The following is a 16,521-nucleotide window of genomic DNA, read 5'->3' on the forward strand; positions in this document are numbered from 1 at the left end:
GCCGGGCTTTGATTCTGAGATGCCGACTTCTTTTTGCTTGCACGCGGCAGAGAGGCAGATTTACCTTTGCTGCTGTGGTGTTGAATGTAAGACTCGTCGAAAGATGTGCTGAGCTGGGTGTTGGGGTTGCGTTTGGGTTTGGGTGGAGGCATGCGACGATACTCCTCACTGCAGGGGCGGGATTTGGATGCTGTGGGTGAGAGAAAGAAAATGTTTTAGAAATATAGCTGCAGCAATGCCGATGACAAACACAACATAGTGTGTTGAGCAAAGAATGCATAAAAAGCTATGAAAAAACAAAAGTACAAAAAAAAAATTGAAATTAAAATCATACTAATGACACGTTATATTAAGTTTAGAACTTTGAAGAGATTAAGGCCTCATTTACATTAATACGTTTTAGTTTTTAAGTTTTGGGGTAGAATTAGGATTGGGAGATTGGAATGCAGATTGGCAACATGTCATCAAACTTACTGATGCGGTTTTGTCTATCCACACAAAGTCCATATATTGGTCTTATACAGAAGTGAACATTTGAAATGGGTCAAAAAAGTTTTTAAAATTGTCCTAAGACAAGAATGGGTGTTGTTCAATAGTTTTTGATGAAAGGTTGTGATCCACTTTAAATCTTTACTACTGTATAGCCAGCTTGGTCTAAAGATGATTGGAGTCAAATTTGATGAAAATTTGACTAACAATTTAGGAGTTCAAAAAAGTGGGTTTTCTGGAGGTTCCGTTATCTGAGAAGATATGAGGCAAAACTAATCAAAAACAAAATATACTTTTTTGCTACAGGTGGTGCTGTTTTGATATTTTTTTTGTTAGAACCCCTAGTTTTTCACGATTCTGCGATCACTGAATCCAACGCAAAATCAACAAAAAGTCGCACATTTTTTGAGATCCTGCAAAATTCTTAAGTAAACGCAAAATAATCACAAAAAAGTAAATAATCTCATAAAACATCAAATTCCAAGCCATATAATCAAAATATATTTATTTTAATTTGTAATAAATTTTTTGATATGACTTATAGACGTTGCTTACGCAGCGCACGTGATGTATTTGAGTATCTCTCGAAAAATGACATCTCACCTGCTCCCTCACAATCCAAACATTCCATGGGGGCGAGGGGGTGTTTTGCAGCCTGTGCAGTAAGCAGACGCGGATGAAGCGTGAGTTATTTACATGTGAGGTCATTGCAAAGATGCGATTAGACATCCTGTGGGGCAAATTGGGCGTTTTGTACATTTGGCGTGCCTCAGACTGCAAAAAAAGTGTGAACAAACATCTAAAAGATGGAGCAATTGAACAAACAGAAAAGCAAGCAGCTTACAATGATGGAGATTGTTTGAGGGATGATGGCCGCTGGACTTGACCGAATTGAAAGACATTATTTGTGCTTTACATGTATGGCTGGTTTTATGGTGTTCATGAAATCAATAAGAGAGTTCGTTTGACTCTTTCCCTGCAGTTAACGAGAGAAAACCAAAACGCTTCGCTGCAACGAGTTTTATGGCAATCCGTGTTTTAGGTGTGCTATGATAGGGGAAGCCCTAATGCATTTCCTGATTAGGGGTACATATGCTCCGGAGAGCGAAATCTGAGAGAGAAAGTAAGTTCGTGCATAAAAATTATACAGCGTTCCCTATCGTTTTATATCTGTTTTAGATCTTGTCTTGACAAGAGACCTTGTCATTGTGTCAGATTGCACACCTAACGTATTAGACGACCTAATATGGTAAATAAGATATATATATTTATTTATTTATTATATATATCTATATTTATTTATTATTTTTTTATTTTTTTGCAAAATTGTCCGCAAATTTCTAAGAATTACCACCACAAAATCAGTCATTTTTAACGCAAAAAAATCACACAAAAAACTAGGGCGTCTGTTTTGTACTTTCAGTGCAAGATTTCAAAGAAGCATCAAGTTTTGCAATGCTACACTAATGCGATTGTAAAATATAACATTTATGGCAAAATCCGAAACTAAACAAATGACACTTTTTTGCTATCGGTTGTGATATTTTTTGATTCGAGATTCCAAAGAAGCATTACGTTTTGATACACTTATGCAATTGTAACATATCATTATAGGCAAGGCAAAATACAAAACAATGGATCTAAAGGAAAACTGCGTATCATTCAACACTTGGTGTGCTGCTCCGAATCTTGTGAGACCAGTCTTGTGATTTTTGACCAAACTGCTAAACAAACTGCGAAGTTATAATAAAGTTCAACCATTTTTCAAGAGATTTCCTGACCACTAGATGACACTGTGAAATTATCATTGTGGTCATGGCATATTTAAACACGAAGTTCTAGCAGTAATGGTTGGCCAAGTCAGCTTGTATTATAATGTCAGTGCTGAGCCACAAAGTCATATATTGGGCTGCACAGGGCCATTACTGCTCTATTGTCCATATGATCGTTTTTTATGCATCACATTTTATTCGTTCTGCTCGCATCACATCTCACCACTGGGCTGGCCTCTCAGTACAGTCACTAATCCTGAATGTGTGCGGTTATGAAGTGAGTTAATAGGCTTCTCCCAGGACTTTTAGTGAGAATGGAGTTTAACACTCTGCTTGAGACAGGATTAATTATATACAGTTGAGCTAGCAGTGCAGAGGAATGAAGGAAGCAGGTCACGCTCAATATGTGTGCAGCTGTATTCAGATTCAAATAGCTTATATGAAGTGTTCACTATCTCATGGACACCAAGTAGGCGGTATCTGTATCTGAATTCACTTTTTATGACATCTTGTAAATACTGATGAATGTATTTTAATAGTACTTCTACTATTTCTACTAATACTACTACTACTAAAAATAATAATAATAATATTTATATTAGTAGTACATATAAGTGTACAATATAACGCGTATATATATATATATATATATATATATATATATATATATATATATATATATATATATATATATATATATATATATATATATATACACACACTTCAACTGTGTGTATACATGTATATATAATGTATACAATTGTACATGTATACATGTGTATATATAATGTATACAATTGTACATGTATACATGTATATATAATGTATACAATTGTACATGTATACATGTATACAATTATTAGCCCCCCTGAATTATTAGCCCCCCCCAAATGGTTTGTTCTGTAGACTATCGAAAAAATATATAGCTTAAAGGGGCTAATAATTTTGACCTTAAAATGGTTATTAAAAATTTTTAAATTGTTTTTATTCAAGTCAAAATAAAACAAATAAGACTTTCTCCAGAAGAAAAAATATTATGAAACATACTGTGAAAATTTCCTTGTTCTGTTAAACATCATTTGGGAAATGTTTAAAAAAGGAGAAAAAAAAAAAACAATTAAACTAGTGTTTGAATGATTCTCTAGCGTAATGTCTAAAGTGATCAGAAAACGGGAATTTTCTCTCATTTTAAGATTATAAGGCTGAATGGCATGAAATGCCATCAGTTTACAGAGATTCCCCAGTGTTTCTCTGTTGCAATCGGTAGATTACAATAATTATCCTCGAAAAAGCCAAAGCAACGCAATCACTACCAGATTACTGTTTTGTTTGCTATAAGGAAAAATGCTAAACACATGCAGGCATTTCTTCTTTCTTTCTTTTTACTGAACTAGTCTGCAGTAACGAAAACGGGAGACTCATTAGAAACAAACAGATGGCCGGCCAAAAAGTAACTCAGGGTTATACAAAGAGTGGCCAACACAAAATACACATTCCTGATATGTGAATCCCATCCCACACACAATTACTATGCTATAAATACAGCACTGCAACATAAAAAAGAGAGAGATCGACTTGGAATGTCACTCACCAATTTAATAATGATTTGATCAGCTGTAGTTTCAAATTTACGCTGAGTTTTTCTCCTCTAAGGGCTTATTATGCAGTCTCTGTCGCCATCTTGTGGATGGACAATGTTAACTTTCTTTGCTCATTGACAGGCCAATAGCCACCGATGCTGTTTTGATAATTTTTCTATACTTTCAGTGCAAGATTCCAAAGAAGCATGAAGTTTTCGCAATGATACACTAATGCGATCGTAAAATATAACACTTATGGCGAAATCCAAAACTAAACAAATTATACTTTTTTGCTACTGTTTTGCTACTGTTTTGCTAATTTTTTGCTAATTTTTTGTACTTTCAGCGCAAGATTCCAAAGAAGCATCAAGTTTCGCAATGATACACTAATGCAGTCATAAAATATAACATTTATGGCAAAACCCAAAACCCCAAAAAATGGGCATCATTCTTCATCATCATTTAACTTGTTGAATCTTCAGAGACCAGTCTTGTGATTTTTGACCAAACTGTAAGGTTAAAATCAAAATTAGCCGTTTTTCAAGAGATTTCCTGACCACTAGATGACACTGTGAAATTTCAAGGAACATATCTGACGCGCTGTCTCTCAGAAATGATGTAAAACAGGCACTATCCTTATAGATAAACTACATAGCTGCAATCTAACCAACTACATTCTTGACTAAAAAAAGCTTCAAAAGTACATTATGTTGTCCAACAGCTGCAATATTTGTCAAACTGTAATGAGTTTATTGATCTGCTGTCACTCTATGTGGGCGGAGTAATACAGAAGGGTAGGAGGCTGTACGAGTTCTGATATTGCAGAATATCGCACGGCTATCAGCCAATCAGGTTCGAGAACCAGACAGAACTGTTGTATAAATATATATACACATATAAATATTTTAGAATATATAAATAAACATGACTGAAAACATGGCACCTTTTTGGGTTATTTTATGGAAACAAATTTCTACATGACAGCGTTTCATATTTGGATGCCATCAGCTTACAGAATAAATCTATTTTAATCAAGCACTACTATAACAACAAGATTAAATATATAAACGAACAAGTGACTATAATAATATGATTATTCGTTTAGTTCACATACAGTATGATTTCAATATAATCAGTACTGTTTTTGTCAATACCAAAATAAAAAAGTGTTGCCTTTATATGATCTTGGTCATATACATTTATTTCCAATGCTGAATTCCCTATGAAGATCACTTAGCAGGGCACTTAGGGGCAACTGAAACACAGCCTGAGCACATTACTGCCAGTAACTGTTGATGTCAGCCTGTAGAGCTGCTAGGCTTTGCTTTCTGACTGTGGCGAGAGGAGTGCCTGGAATAATCAAACAGCCATGCACACACACATACAAACAGACACACAATGAGTGAGTGAGGCAGAAACTAGGTCATTTTAACTTCATGAATGAATTTCATCCTGACTAATCATCTCAGTGGATAGCGGCTGTTTCAGTTTCTCCTCCGTCCTCCCCCTCTTGTTTACTCACTCGCTCATACTCCATCTTTCTGTCAGTTCTCCCCACATCAGCAAAGGGTAACTTGAGTGACCCGTTTCTTCCAGCAGTGGCCGTGTGCATGTGTGTGTGTTTCTGTTAGTGTGCCTATTGCCAACAGCAAGCGCAAGTAATAGTTAATGGGGCAGCATGGGATGTATGCTAATTTTTAATCTTGCGTAAAGCTGGCTGAAGCTATAATTACGTCACTCTCTAGAGACTCTGCATCCCTGTGTGAGTGTGCGTGAGTGGCTTTATGTTATGTAAAGGACATGACTGGGGTTTATTTCAGCATTGTGTTGGAACTCTGTGACACGCAGATGAAAAAGTCAGCAAGAATGACAAAATGATTTGACTTCTCATTCAGTGAAAGACTCTGAGATCAGATTGTCTGAGCTGAGTGACAGAAAGAGGACAGTGTGGCTTGTGTTCCCTCAGCAAATTTACACACAAGTTTGTAGGCCTTAAAAGAGCATGTTTTTTATATCTATATTATTTATATATATATAACTCGGAAATCACACCAGAAATCTATTATTAAGAGCAAAGCACAAATCTAGAACTCGCTAAATTTAAATCTTATTCATTCATTCATTCATTCATTTTCCTTCAGCTTAGTCCCTAATTTATCAGAGATCGCCACAGTGGAATGAATCGTCAACTATTCCGGCATATGTTTTACACAGCGGATGCCCTTACAGCCGCAACCCAGTACTGGGAAACACCCATATATACTCATTCACACACACACTCAATACACTACGGCCAATTTAGTTTATTCAATTCACGCTGCAACTATTATGGGTAGAATTTTCAGTACAGCAAATGGGTAATGTAGTTTCAAGTCACAAATATAGGTAATATTGGGTAAATTTTATCAAAATTCAAATCGCATACAATTAAATTGTCAAATATTTTGGAGCAGTCATCATTCATCACTTCCTCATTCATTTATTTTCCTTCTGCTTAGTCCCTTTATTAATTTGGGGTCACCACAGCAGAATGAACCGCTAACTTATCCAGCACATATTTTACGCAGCGGATGCCCTTCCAGCAGCAACCCAGTACTAGGAAATACCAAAATAATCTCACATTCACACTCGCACACTACGGCCAATTCAGTTTCCCCAATTCACCTATAGCGCATGTCTTTGGACTTTGGGGGAAACCGGAGAACCTAAAGGAAACCAATGCCAACATGGGGAATGCAAATTAACCCAGCCAGAGATTGAACCAATGACCTTCTTGCTGTGAGGTGACAGTGCTAACCACTGAGCCACCGTGCCGCCCTCATCACTTCTTCGTTTGTTTAATCATTTAGAACTGAATGAGACCCAGAACTGAAAATTCTGCCATCATTTACTCATCCTTCACTTGTTCCAAATTTGTTTGACTTTCATCTGTTGAACAGAAAAGAAGATTTAAAGTAAGCTGGAAACCTGTAACCATTGACTTCCACAGTATTTGTTTTTCCTCTGGAAGACAATGGTTATAGGATTTCAGCTTTTTTCTACATTTCTTCTTTTGTGTTCAACAGAAAAAAAGAAACTCATAAAGGTTTAAACCACTTAAGGGCGAGTAAATAGTGATTACATTTTAAATTTTGGGTGAATTATTATCCATTAAAGTAAAATTCTGGAACACATGAACAAAAACGAGGCCATAAATGAATTAGCGAGAATGAATTCCTAATGTGTGACCTTGATATCTAGTTTTTCTATTGTGTTCTCTGTACACAAATAATAATAATAATAATAATACACTTTATTTGTAAATGGCGCCTTTCTGGACACACAAGGTCACCTTACAACAAGCATCAACAGCCGTACCAGAATAAATGAAAACAATATATAAAATGCTGCCAAACTAAATTTTAAATGCATGTAAGGAGTTGTAGGAGATGAGATTTGAAAGTGTGAAAATTATCACTGCTCCTTAGGTCCAGGGGAAGCGAGTTCCATAGCCGCGTAGCTGTGGAGCTAAAAGATCTGGCTCCCATTGTGCTTAATCGAGTGCGATGTGGCACCAGGGAGAAAGTTTTGGCTGATCTAAGAATGCGAGAAGGGGTATAAATATGGAGAAGTTCGGTGAGATATTGAGGAACAAGATTCTGCAGTGCCTTGAAAGTGAAAAGTAGCATATTCAAGTCAATATGAAACTTTGTTGCAGGGTTAGCAGTGATTGATCAGCTAAAAATTGTTAAAATAATTATTTTACAACTATAATGTGAAATTCGGAAATCGTTTGCAAGCGTTTAAATTTGAATCATTCAATTTAGAAATCATTTTGGTCACACTATTTTGTGGTCCGTTTGTTGAATTTAAGTTACATTGCATCTACATGCCAACTAATTCACATTAGATTATAAGTAGACTGTTAGGTTGGGGTTAGGGTTAGTTTAAGTTGACATGTACTTGCAAAGTTTCAGTCGATTGGTCGATCAGTAAGTCAGTCAAACAGTCAGTCAACAGCGGCCTCTGGTGGAATTATGCAAGAACAGCAGGCTCGAATGGCACTCGCGATAGAAATTTGAGATCTCAAAAAGCATACACAGCGGCCTCTCGTGGATTCACGAAAAACAAAAACCTCCTAGGACGTATTTTGCAGTCTCCAGAAATGTATATAGAGGTAGGTTTTCAGAATGAGGCTGGGTTGGTCTTAACACACCTCTTTGATATACCGACACACACACATGATTGCACAAAGTGGCACAAACAGATTTGCTATTTAAACAATGTGGTGCAAAACGTGAAAATTACAGCAGCGCTGGTCTGAAAATAGCAACAAATTTGGCCAAACATGTCATGCGCCTTATTGCGCCGGGTGTATGATAGGGCCTAGGGTTTCAGAGTAATCTCTTTCTAAAGATTTTACTAACAAATCCTAAAACATTTGGACAAATAGTACTGCTTTTGTTTAGTAAATGAAGTTTTATAGTTGGTGTCGATGCCCCCTGCTCCAAAAGCAGAAGCACTATTGGGTGCGCATATGCCTGTAGATGTGTGTTGATGCATGTGTGTGTGTGTGTTGTGTTTTGTAAGTGATTTTGATCACTGTGACACTGGGAAATATAGGGCACTGTGTTCCAGAGGACAGCAGGTGCATGATGTACCTTCCTTTCACAGCACATCCATCTCTCTTTCTGTCCCTCCCTTTCTCTTTGAAGCAGAAACCGCCTTGTGATGTTGTTTCCCATCATCAGATGATATGAACGTTGGATCTCTTATCTAGTATTACGCTGCTGATTTAATATAGATGCTTATCTGTGTTTGTACGCTTGCGATAATGCATTTATTTTGATTTCTCTCTAAATTAGAAGCGAAATCGTCTCTGCCAATAAGATATATGGCACAGATACACGCCCTACAGGGACGCCACATGCCACATGTCATTAAGTTTAATTCAATTCTGTTTAAAGAACACTCATCATGACTTATTAAAGTTTTGCATGTGTGTCACTAGCTATATATAGGACATACATGTTCCCTTGCCGGTTGGTCAACACATAACACACACTAACATACACATGCTAGCTGACACAAACAGCCAGAAAGCTAACATACATAAGATTGAGGAAGAATTTAAGTAGAGCACCACATTTTACCATGTTTTTTATTATATAGTACTGCTTTGTATCTCCACATATACTGCTACATGTCCCCTTGCTAGTAGGTCAACACATAACACACACTAACATACACATGCTGGCCCACACAAACAACTAGAAAGCTAGTAGACATACGATTGAGGAAAAATTTATGTAATGCACCACAGTTTACCACGTTTTATTATATGGTACTGCTTTGTATCTCCACATATACTGCTACATGTTTCCTTGCTAGTAGGTCAGCACATAACACACACTAACATACACATGCTAGCTGACACAAACAACTAGAAAGCTAACAGACATAAGATTGAGGAAGAATTTAAGTAGAACACTGCATTTTACCATGTTTTTTAAATATGGTACTGGTTTGTTTCTCCTCATAAAGTGCTACATGTTCCCTTGCTAGTAGATAAACATATAACACACACTAACATACACATGCTAGTTGACACAAACAACTAGAAAGCTAACAGACATACGATTGAGGAATAATTTAAGTAGAGCACCACATTTTACCATGTTTTTTAAAATGTGGTACTGGTTTGTTTCTCCGCATATACTGCTACATGTTCACTTGCTAGTAGGTCAACACATAGCACACACTAACATACACATACTAGCTGACACAAACAGCTAGAAAGCTAATAGACATGGGATTGAGGAAAAATTTTATTAGAGCACCACATTTTACCATGTTTTTTTTAAATATGGTACTGGTTTGTTTCTCCACATACACTGCTACATGTTCCCTTGCTAGTAGATAAACATATAACACACACTAACATACACATGCTAGTTGACACAAACAACTAGAAAGCTAACAGACATACGATTGAGGAATAATTTAAGTAGAGCACCACATTTTACCATGTTTTTAAAAATGTGGTACTGGTTTGTTTCTCCACATATACTGCTACATGTTCACTTGCTAATAGGTCAACACACAGCACACACTAACATACACATACTAGCTGACACAAACAGCTAGAAAGCTAATAGACATGGGATTGAGGAAAAATTTTATTAGAGCACCACATTTTACCATGTTTTTTATTATATTGTACTTCTTTGCATCTCCACATGTACTGCTACATGTTCCCTTGCTAGTAGGTCAACACATTACACACATTACTATACACATGCTAGTTGACACAAACAACCTGAAAGCTAACAGACATAACTATGAGGAAGAATTTAAGTAGAGCACTGCATTTTACCATGTTTTTTTATATGTGGTACTGGTTTGTTACTCCACGTATACTGCTACATGTTCCCTTGCTACTAGGTCAACACCTAACACACACTAAAATACACATGCTAGTTGACACAAACAACTAGAAAGCTAATAGATATAAGCTTGAGAATTAATTTAATTAGAGCACCACATATTACCATAATTTTTATTATATAGGACTGCTTTGTATCTCGGCATACACTGCTACATGTTCCCTTGCTAGTTGGTCAACACGTAACACACATTATTATACACATGCTAGTTGACACAAACAATCAGAAAGCTAACAGACATAAGATTGAGGAAGAATTTAAGTAGAACACAACATTTTACTGTGTTTTTTATGGTACTACTTTGTTTCTCCCCATATAGTGCTACATGTTCCCGTGCTAGTAGATAAACATATAACACACACTAACATCCACATGCTAGTTGACACAAACTGCTAACAGACATAAGATTGAGGACGAATTTAAGTAGAGATCCACAGTTTACCATGTTTTTTAAAATGTGGTATTGGTTTGTTTCTCCACATACTGCTACATGTTCCCTTGCTAGTAGGTAAACACACAACACAAACTAACATACACATGCTAGCTGACACAAACAATGAGAAAGCTAATAAGCATAAGATTGGGGAAGAATTTAAGTGGAGCACTACATTTTACTAATTAATTTATTATTTTATGTATTTTCAATGTGGTATTGCGTTGTTTCTCTGCACATATTGCTTCACATTCTCACTCCCAAATCGTCACATGTTGATGGCTGGTCATAACCCCTTGACGCACAGAGTAGAGGGTACTTGACATTTTAGCTTTGTTTTTCAATTTGCAGGCTACTCCATTGCTCTCAATGGAAAACTTCGACGTCAATAAGCAGGCGCTATGGGCGAGGGAATTTCATCAGCTTTGATTGTGAGGTGGCATTGGGTTTTGTGTCTCTAGTGAGCAATTGTGTCTTGCCAAGGTTCAAACGTGGGATTTGCTTGGTTTTGTGCTTGAGTTTTACTCTAGACTATTGAAAAAAATATAGCTTAAAGGGGCAAAAATTTTTGACCTTAAAATGGTGTTTAAAAATTAAAAACTGCTTTTATTGTAGCCTAAATAAAACTTTCTCCAGAAGAAAAAATTTTATCAGACATACCGAGAAAATTTCCTTGCTCTGTTGAACATCATTTGAGAAATATTTAAAAAAGAAAAAAATTGCAAGGGGAGCTTATAATTCTGACTTCAGCTGTAGGTTGTGATGTCAGGTGACCAAAATTCAATGTCTAGCCAGCGTCGAAAGATAAAGTTAATTTGTTGTCCAATGATGACTTCAAATGACGTTGATATTTTGTTGATTTTAGGTTGTGTTAAAAGGTCACCAAAATCCAACGTCGAACCAACATCTTTAACCAACGTCATATTGACGTCAAATACTGACATTTATTCGTCAGGTATGGTAACCAAAATCTAACGTTTGACAGACGTCATAGTGGTAACGTCCACACAACGTCAAGCTGTAACATCAATAGATGTTGATTTCAGGTTGGACGTTGGACATTGACGTCAGCCTGGCGTTGGGTTCTAATGTCAACCCGATTTCCATTTCCAAACAAAATGCAGCGTCCCCACGACGTTGGGGTACAATGTCAATCTGAAGTCATGTTGATGTCTTGTGCCTGCTGGGTGTTTAAGGCCATTTCGGTCATCATACATTAAACATTCATCATCTTCTCATCAGTGACATGCATCTAAACAGCCTCTGGGTCAATGCGTGTAAAGATTTTGGACATCTTCTTGGACGCTTTTAATGCTTCCAAACAGTTTGCTGCAATTATAAATCGCCCATGTCCTGAGGTAGTTCATTATGATGTGATTTACCTCTATGTGTGATTTGATTGGACAGGAATTACAGGACAGATTTTTCTAATCCCCATAGACAGGAAAAAATAGTTACTTCAGATTAAAGGAAAGTAGTGGAGTAAAAGTACCAATACTGCACTAAAAATGTACTCAAGGGAAAGTAAAAGTACACAGTTTTAAAACAACTAAGTAAATTGCAATTTTCTGAGAGAAACTACTTGAGTATTTTTGTAATGTGTTACTTTACACCACTGGGTGCCTGATATACCAAATAGAAAAAGCAAATGAGTACTTTCTAAAAATAAATACATGTTTTCGGATGGAATATAGTAATGGCATGGTATTTGCTCTATGGAAGTATGATGTATATAAAAATGTAGTTTATGTGAATATGGTATTTACTTAAAATGATGCATACATCTGAGACCACCATCACTGTACCATGGTTCCACCAAAGTATATTTTGGTTAGATTAATAAAAAAAACTGATCAAATTAGGGTCGGCACAAAATATTGGAATTATAGAAACATCGCAAACATTGTGATGTACATATCACAGTGGTATGCTGTAAATGAGTGATTTAATACAAAAGTGTCTCTGTGTAGCTGCCATCAGCACATCCTCTGAAAGACTTTTCAGCACATCAGGCGATGAAATTATATCAATGTGCATCTCTGAAACGAAGCTGAGTGAAAATGCAGGTTTTGTTTTGTTGTTTTCTGTCCAAATTTGGTTTATGCAATAGTAAAACATGGATATTCACTTTCCGAAGTTATAGATTTATCGCTTACTTAGTTATATAATTTGATAACATATCATGTCACATTATGTAACGACGCAGAGATGGAGTTCCATATGCAGCTTTATTTAGTGAATGGTCAGGGAGGCAGGGGTCAAAACAGAAAAAAAACAAAACATAAATAGCAATGGCAATCCAAAATGAGTAGTCTAAGCAACAGGTAAAAGTCAGGGCAGGCAGAAAACAATCCAAAAACACAGTTCAATAATCAGAAACCAGAGAGGGAACACAGAAACAATACTGAGCAAGGAATGAATGTCTCTGTGGTGCTTAAGTAGTCCAAGTAATTAGTGAGGATGATCTGCAGCTGTGTGTGTGAAATCAATAGGTGATCTAGAACTGGTGTGTGAGTGCCTGGCATGATGGGATTTGTAGTTCGATAAAGTGTCAGATTTGTAGTTCTCAAGCGATCTGCAACTGCTAGATGCTGGTGATTATAACACATATAAAGTATTGCATTTTTCTTTAGTATCACACAGCCTTTTATCAAATGTATTATTGCATTTTTGCACATGCACCATATTTAAATCTTTTTTGTAATTTACCTTATGAATTCCATAGTGTTGTGAATATCATATAATTGCTTTGATACATATAGGCAATAACACCTATGATAATAACCAAAGTTGTTCCATCTAAAACCATACTAGTACAGATTTTTTTAAGAGGGATCATATAGAAGATAAGGGGATATAATCAGATTCATACCCGAGTGTTGGTTCTTTTAGATATTTATGTGGAAGTTCCATAGTGTATATTTACTACTATTTACCTGTAAATATCATGGTAGTCAATCAATACCATGTAGTATATCAATGTACCATTGTTTCTCCATATACTTGTACCCTGGTACCAATGTGTAAGTGTAGAAAAAGCAAAGAACATTTTCTCTAAAACAATAATATTATTCCGCATTTGGCAGTGATTGAAAGGAAAAATTAGTGGTTCGTTCCGCTGTGGCAACCCCTGAAGTATAAAGAGACTAAGCTGAAAAGAAAATGAATGAATAGAAAATTTGGTATCAGATGCACATGTAATATCAAAAAGTTTAATGAATACTATACGGTATTTTAGAATCGCACAGTGGGTAGCACGATCGCCTCACAGCAAAAAGGTAGCTGGTTTGAGCCTCGACTGGGTCAGTTGGCATTTCTGTGTGGAGTTTGAATATTCTCCCTGTGTTCGTGTGGGTTTCCTCCAGGTGTTCCGGTTTCAAGTCCAAAGACATGTGGTACAGGTGAATTGGGGAAGCTAAATTGTTCGTAGTGTATGTGTGTGAATGAACCAGTGATGGGTTGCAGCTGGACGGGCATCCACTGCATAAAACATATGCTGGATAAGTTGGTGGTACATTCCGCTGTGGCGACCCCTGATAAATAAAGGGACTAAGTCGAAAAGAAAATGAAATGATGAAATTAATACATCGTCACCTTAGAATTATAAGGTTCTATCTGACATTTTTGTCAAAATTGAGTTATTGACATATTAAATGACAACTTATTTACATTATGGGAAGTTTTTGTATAAGTTGCTTACATTTTAATACTTTTTATTAAAAAAAACAAATGTTACACACATACTGTTTGCTATGGAATGCAAAAACTTTTAAGCTCAAAATCTCAAAATCATTCAGAACGCAGATAGAACCTTATAATTCCAAGGTGACGACATCAATTGTGCCACAATATGAAGAAAAAAAGGGAAGACAGATGGAGAAAGACTTTTCTATTTCATGTATTTGGAAGTTATATCATATCATAGTATACATTTGGATGAAGGAAAAGGGGGCGGGTCTTTGAGAATATATAAATGAGTGAGATAAAAGACACAACAGCGATGAGGAAAACAAATAGGGTGCCAAATTAAGGTGGGAAAAGAAGGCTTAAAAGTGAAGGATGGATGAAGATGGGGGAAGTGTAGATCTGATGGAACTCGAGGGAGAGAAAAAAGAGAGGAGAAGAGGAGGAGGAGAAATGTTGAGCTCTTTGAGGCTTCTCTGGAGGAATAATCCTTGGTGTGGTGGAAATGCCAAAGAGCCTGAAGCTAAAGTGAGTAAAACACACAAAACCCCCCGCAATCTCTCTGTCTCTGTCTACAGATTATTACTCGGACATAGAGACATCACAGCATTACAGACTTGAACCGTAAATATGTTCTTGATATGAAAAGAAGAAAAGAAAACATACTGTATGTATAAAAAAAGATGAGATATTTGTTTGAAGTAGTTAAGTGTTTCCTGTTCTACAAATGTTTACAAATGGCAAATTATTAGCAAAATTAATTTTTTAAAAATTTCCATTAAGTGATGTTTCTTTCTTCTGTCAAACACAAAAGAAGATATTTTGAAGAAAGCTGAAAACTTGTAACCATTGACCTCCTATGGTTTTCCCTACTATGGAAGTCAATAGTTACAGGCTTTCAGAATTCTTCAAAATATCTTCTTTTGTGTTTGACAGAAAATAGAAACCAATAAGATAAAAAGAATATATTTTGAAGAGAGGTGGAAACCTGTAACCATTGACTTCCATCGGTTTTTCTAACTATGGAAGTCAATGGTTACAGGTTTTCACCTTTCTTTAAAATATCTTCTTTTGTGTTCAAAAAAAAAAAAAAAAAAAAAAAAAATCCAAGAAGATAAAAAGATATTATGAAGAAAGGTGATAACCTGTAACCATTGACTTGCATTGGGTTTTTTTTACTATGGAAGTCAATGGTTACATGTTTTCAGCATTCTTCAAAATATTTTCTTTTGTGTTTGACAAAAAAAAACAAAAAAAAAAAAAAACAAGAAGATAAAAAGGTATTTTAAAGAAAGGTGTTAACCTGTAACCATTGACTTCCATTGGTTTTTCTTACTGTGGAAGTCAATGGTTACATGTTTTCAGCATTCTTCAAAATATTTTCTTTTGTGTTTGACAAAAAAAAACAAAACAAAAAAAAAAAAAAAACAAGAAGATAAAAAGAACACATTTTGAAGAATGTTGGAAACCTGTTACCTGTTACCATTGACTTCCATTGATTTTTCTTACTATGGAACACAATGGTTACAGTTTTTCAGCACTGTTTAAAATATCTTCTTTTGTTCGACAGAAAAATAAACAAGAAGATAAAAATAAGATAATTTGAAGAAAGGTGGAAACATGTAACCATAGACTTTCATTTATTTTTACTACTATGTTCGACAGAAAAAAACCCCACAGTGTTGAGTAAATAGTGAGTGAGTAAATTGTAATAATTTTTTGTGAACTATCATTTTAAACTAGTCAAAATTAAGAACATTATTTTATTATGTTCAATAAAATAATTTGTATTTTATTACGAACAAAATGAAATCTAATTTAAATAAACACTGCTCTTTGAAACAAACAATCCCCTAAAACTGTATCACAGTTTCCCGGCAAAATAAGTCTGAGGTTGAATCTACTAACAGGTTGATGTGTTCTATATAGTACAGTAAAAATTGGCTGCGTTTCAAATTTCACTGCAAAGAGCCGTCTGATGTTTTGAGGGTTAATGTAGTCTAAACGAGGCTGCGAACATTATAAAACGGGGTCAAGTGCTGGAGTGGGGTTAGGTGTGCTGTAATGTGCGCTTCTGCTTTGAATTAGAAAGGATAGCTCTTGAAATAAGCCCGGCTCAGTAAAAAGATCAAGTTAAG

At 35.8% G+C, this 16,521-nt stretch overlaps 1 protein-coding gene across 1 annotated transcript in view; it reads right to left on the reverse strand.

Annotated features, from left to right (window-relative positions):
- nyap2a (neuronal tyrosine-phosphorylated phosphoinositide-3-kinase adaptor 2a) overlaps window positions 1–16,521 on the reverse strand; it is a 76,419-nt gene that overhangs the window by 26,205 nt on the left and 33,693 nt on the right. Inside the window, 1 exon segment of the mRNA XM_056473037.1 lies at window positions 2–190. Coding sequence (XP_056329012.1) covers window positions 2–190 — 189 coding nt within the window.

This window comes from Danio aesculapii, chromosome 15, assembly GCF_903798145.1.
Source record: "Danio aesculapii chromosome 15, fDanAes4.1, whole genome shotgun sequence".
NCBI classification, from domain to species: domain Eukaryota; kingdom Metazoa; phylum Chordata; class Actinopteri; order Cypriniformes; family Danionidae; genus Danio; species Danio aesculapii.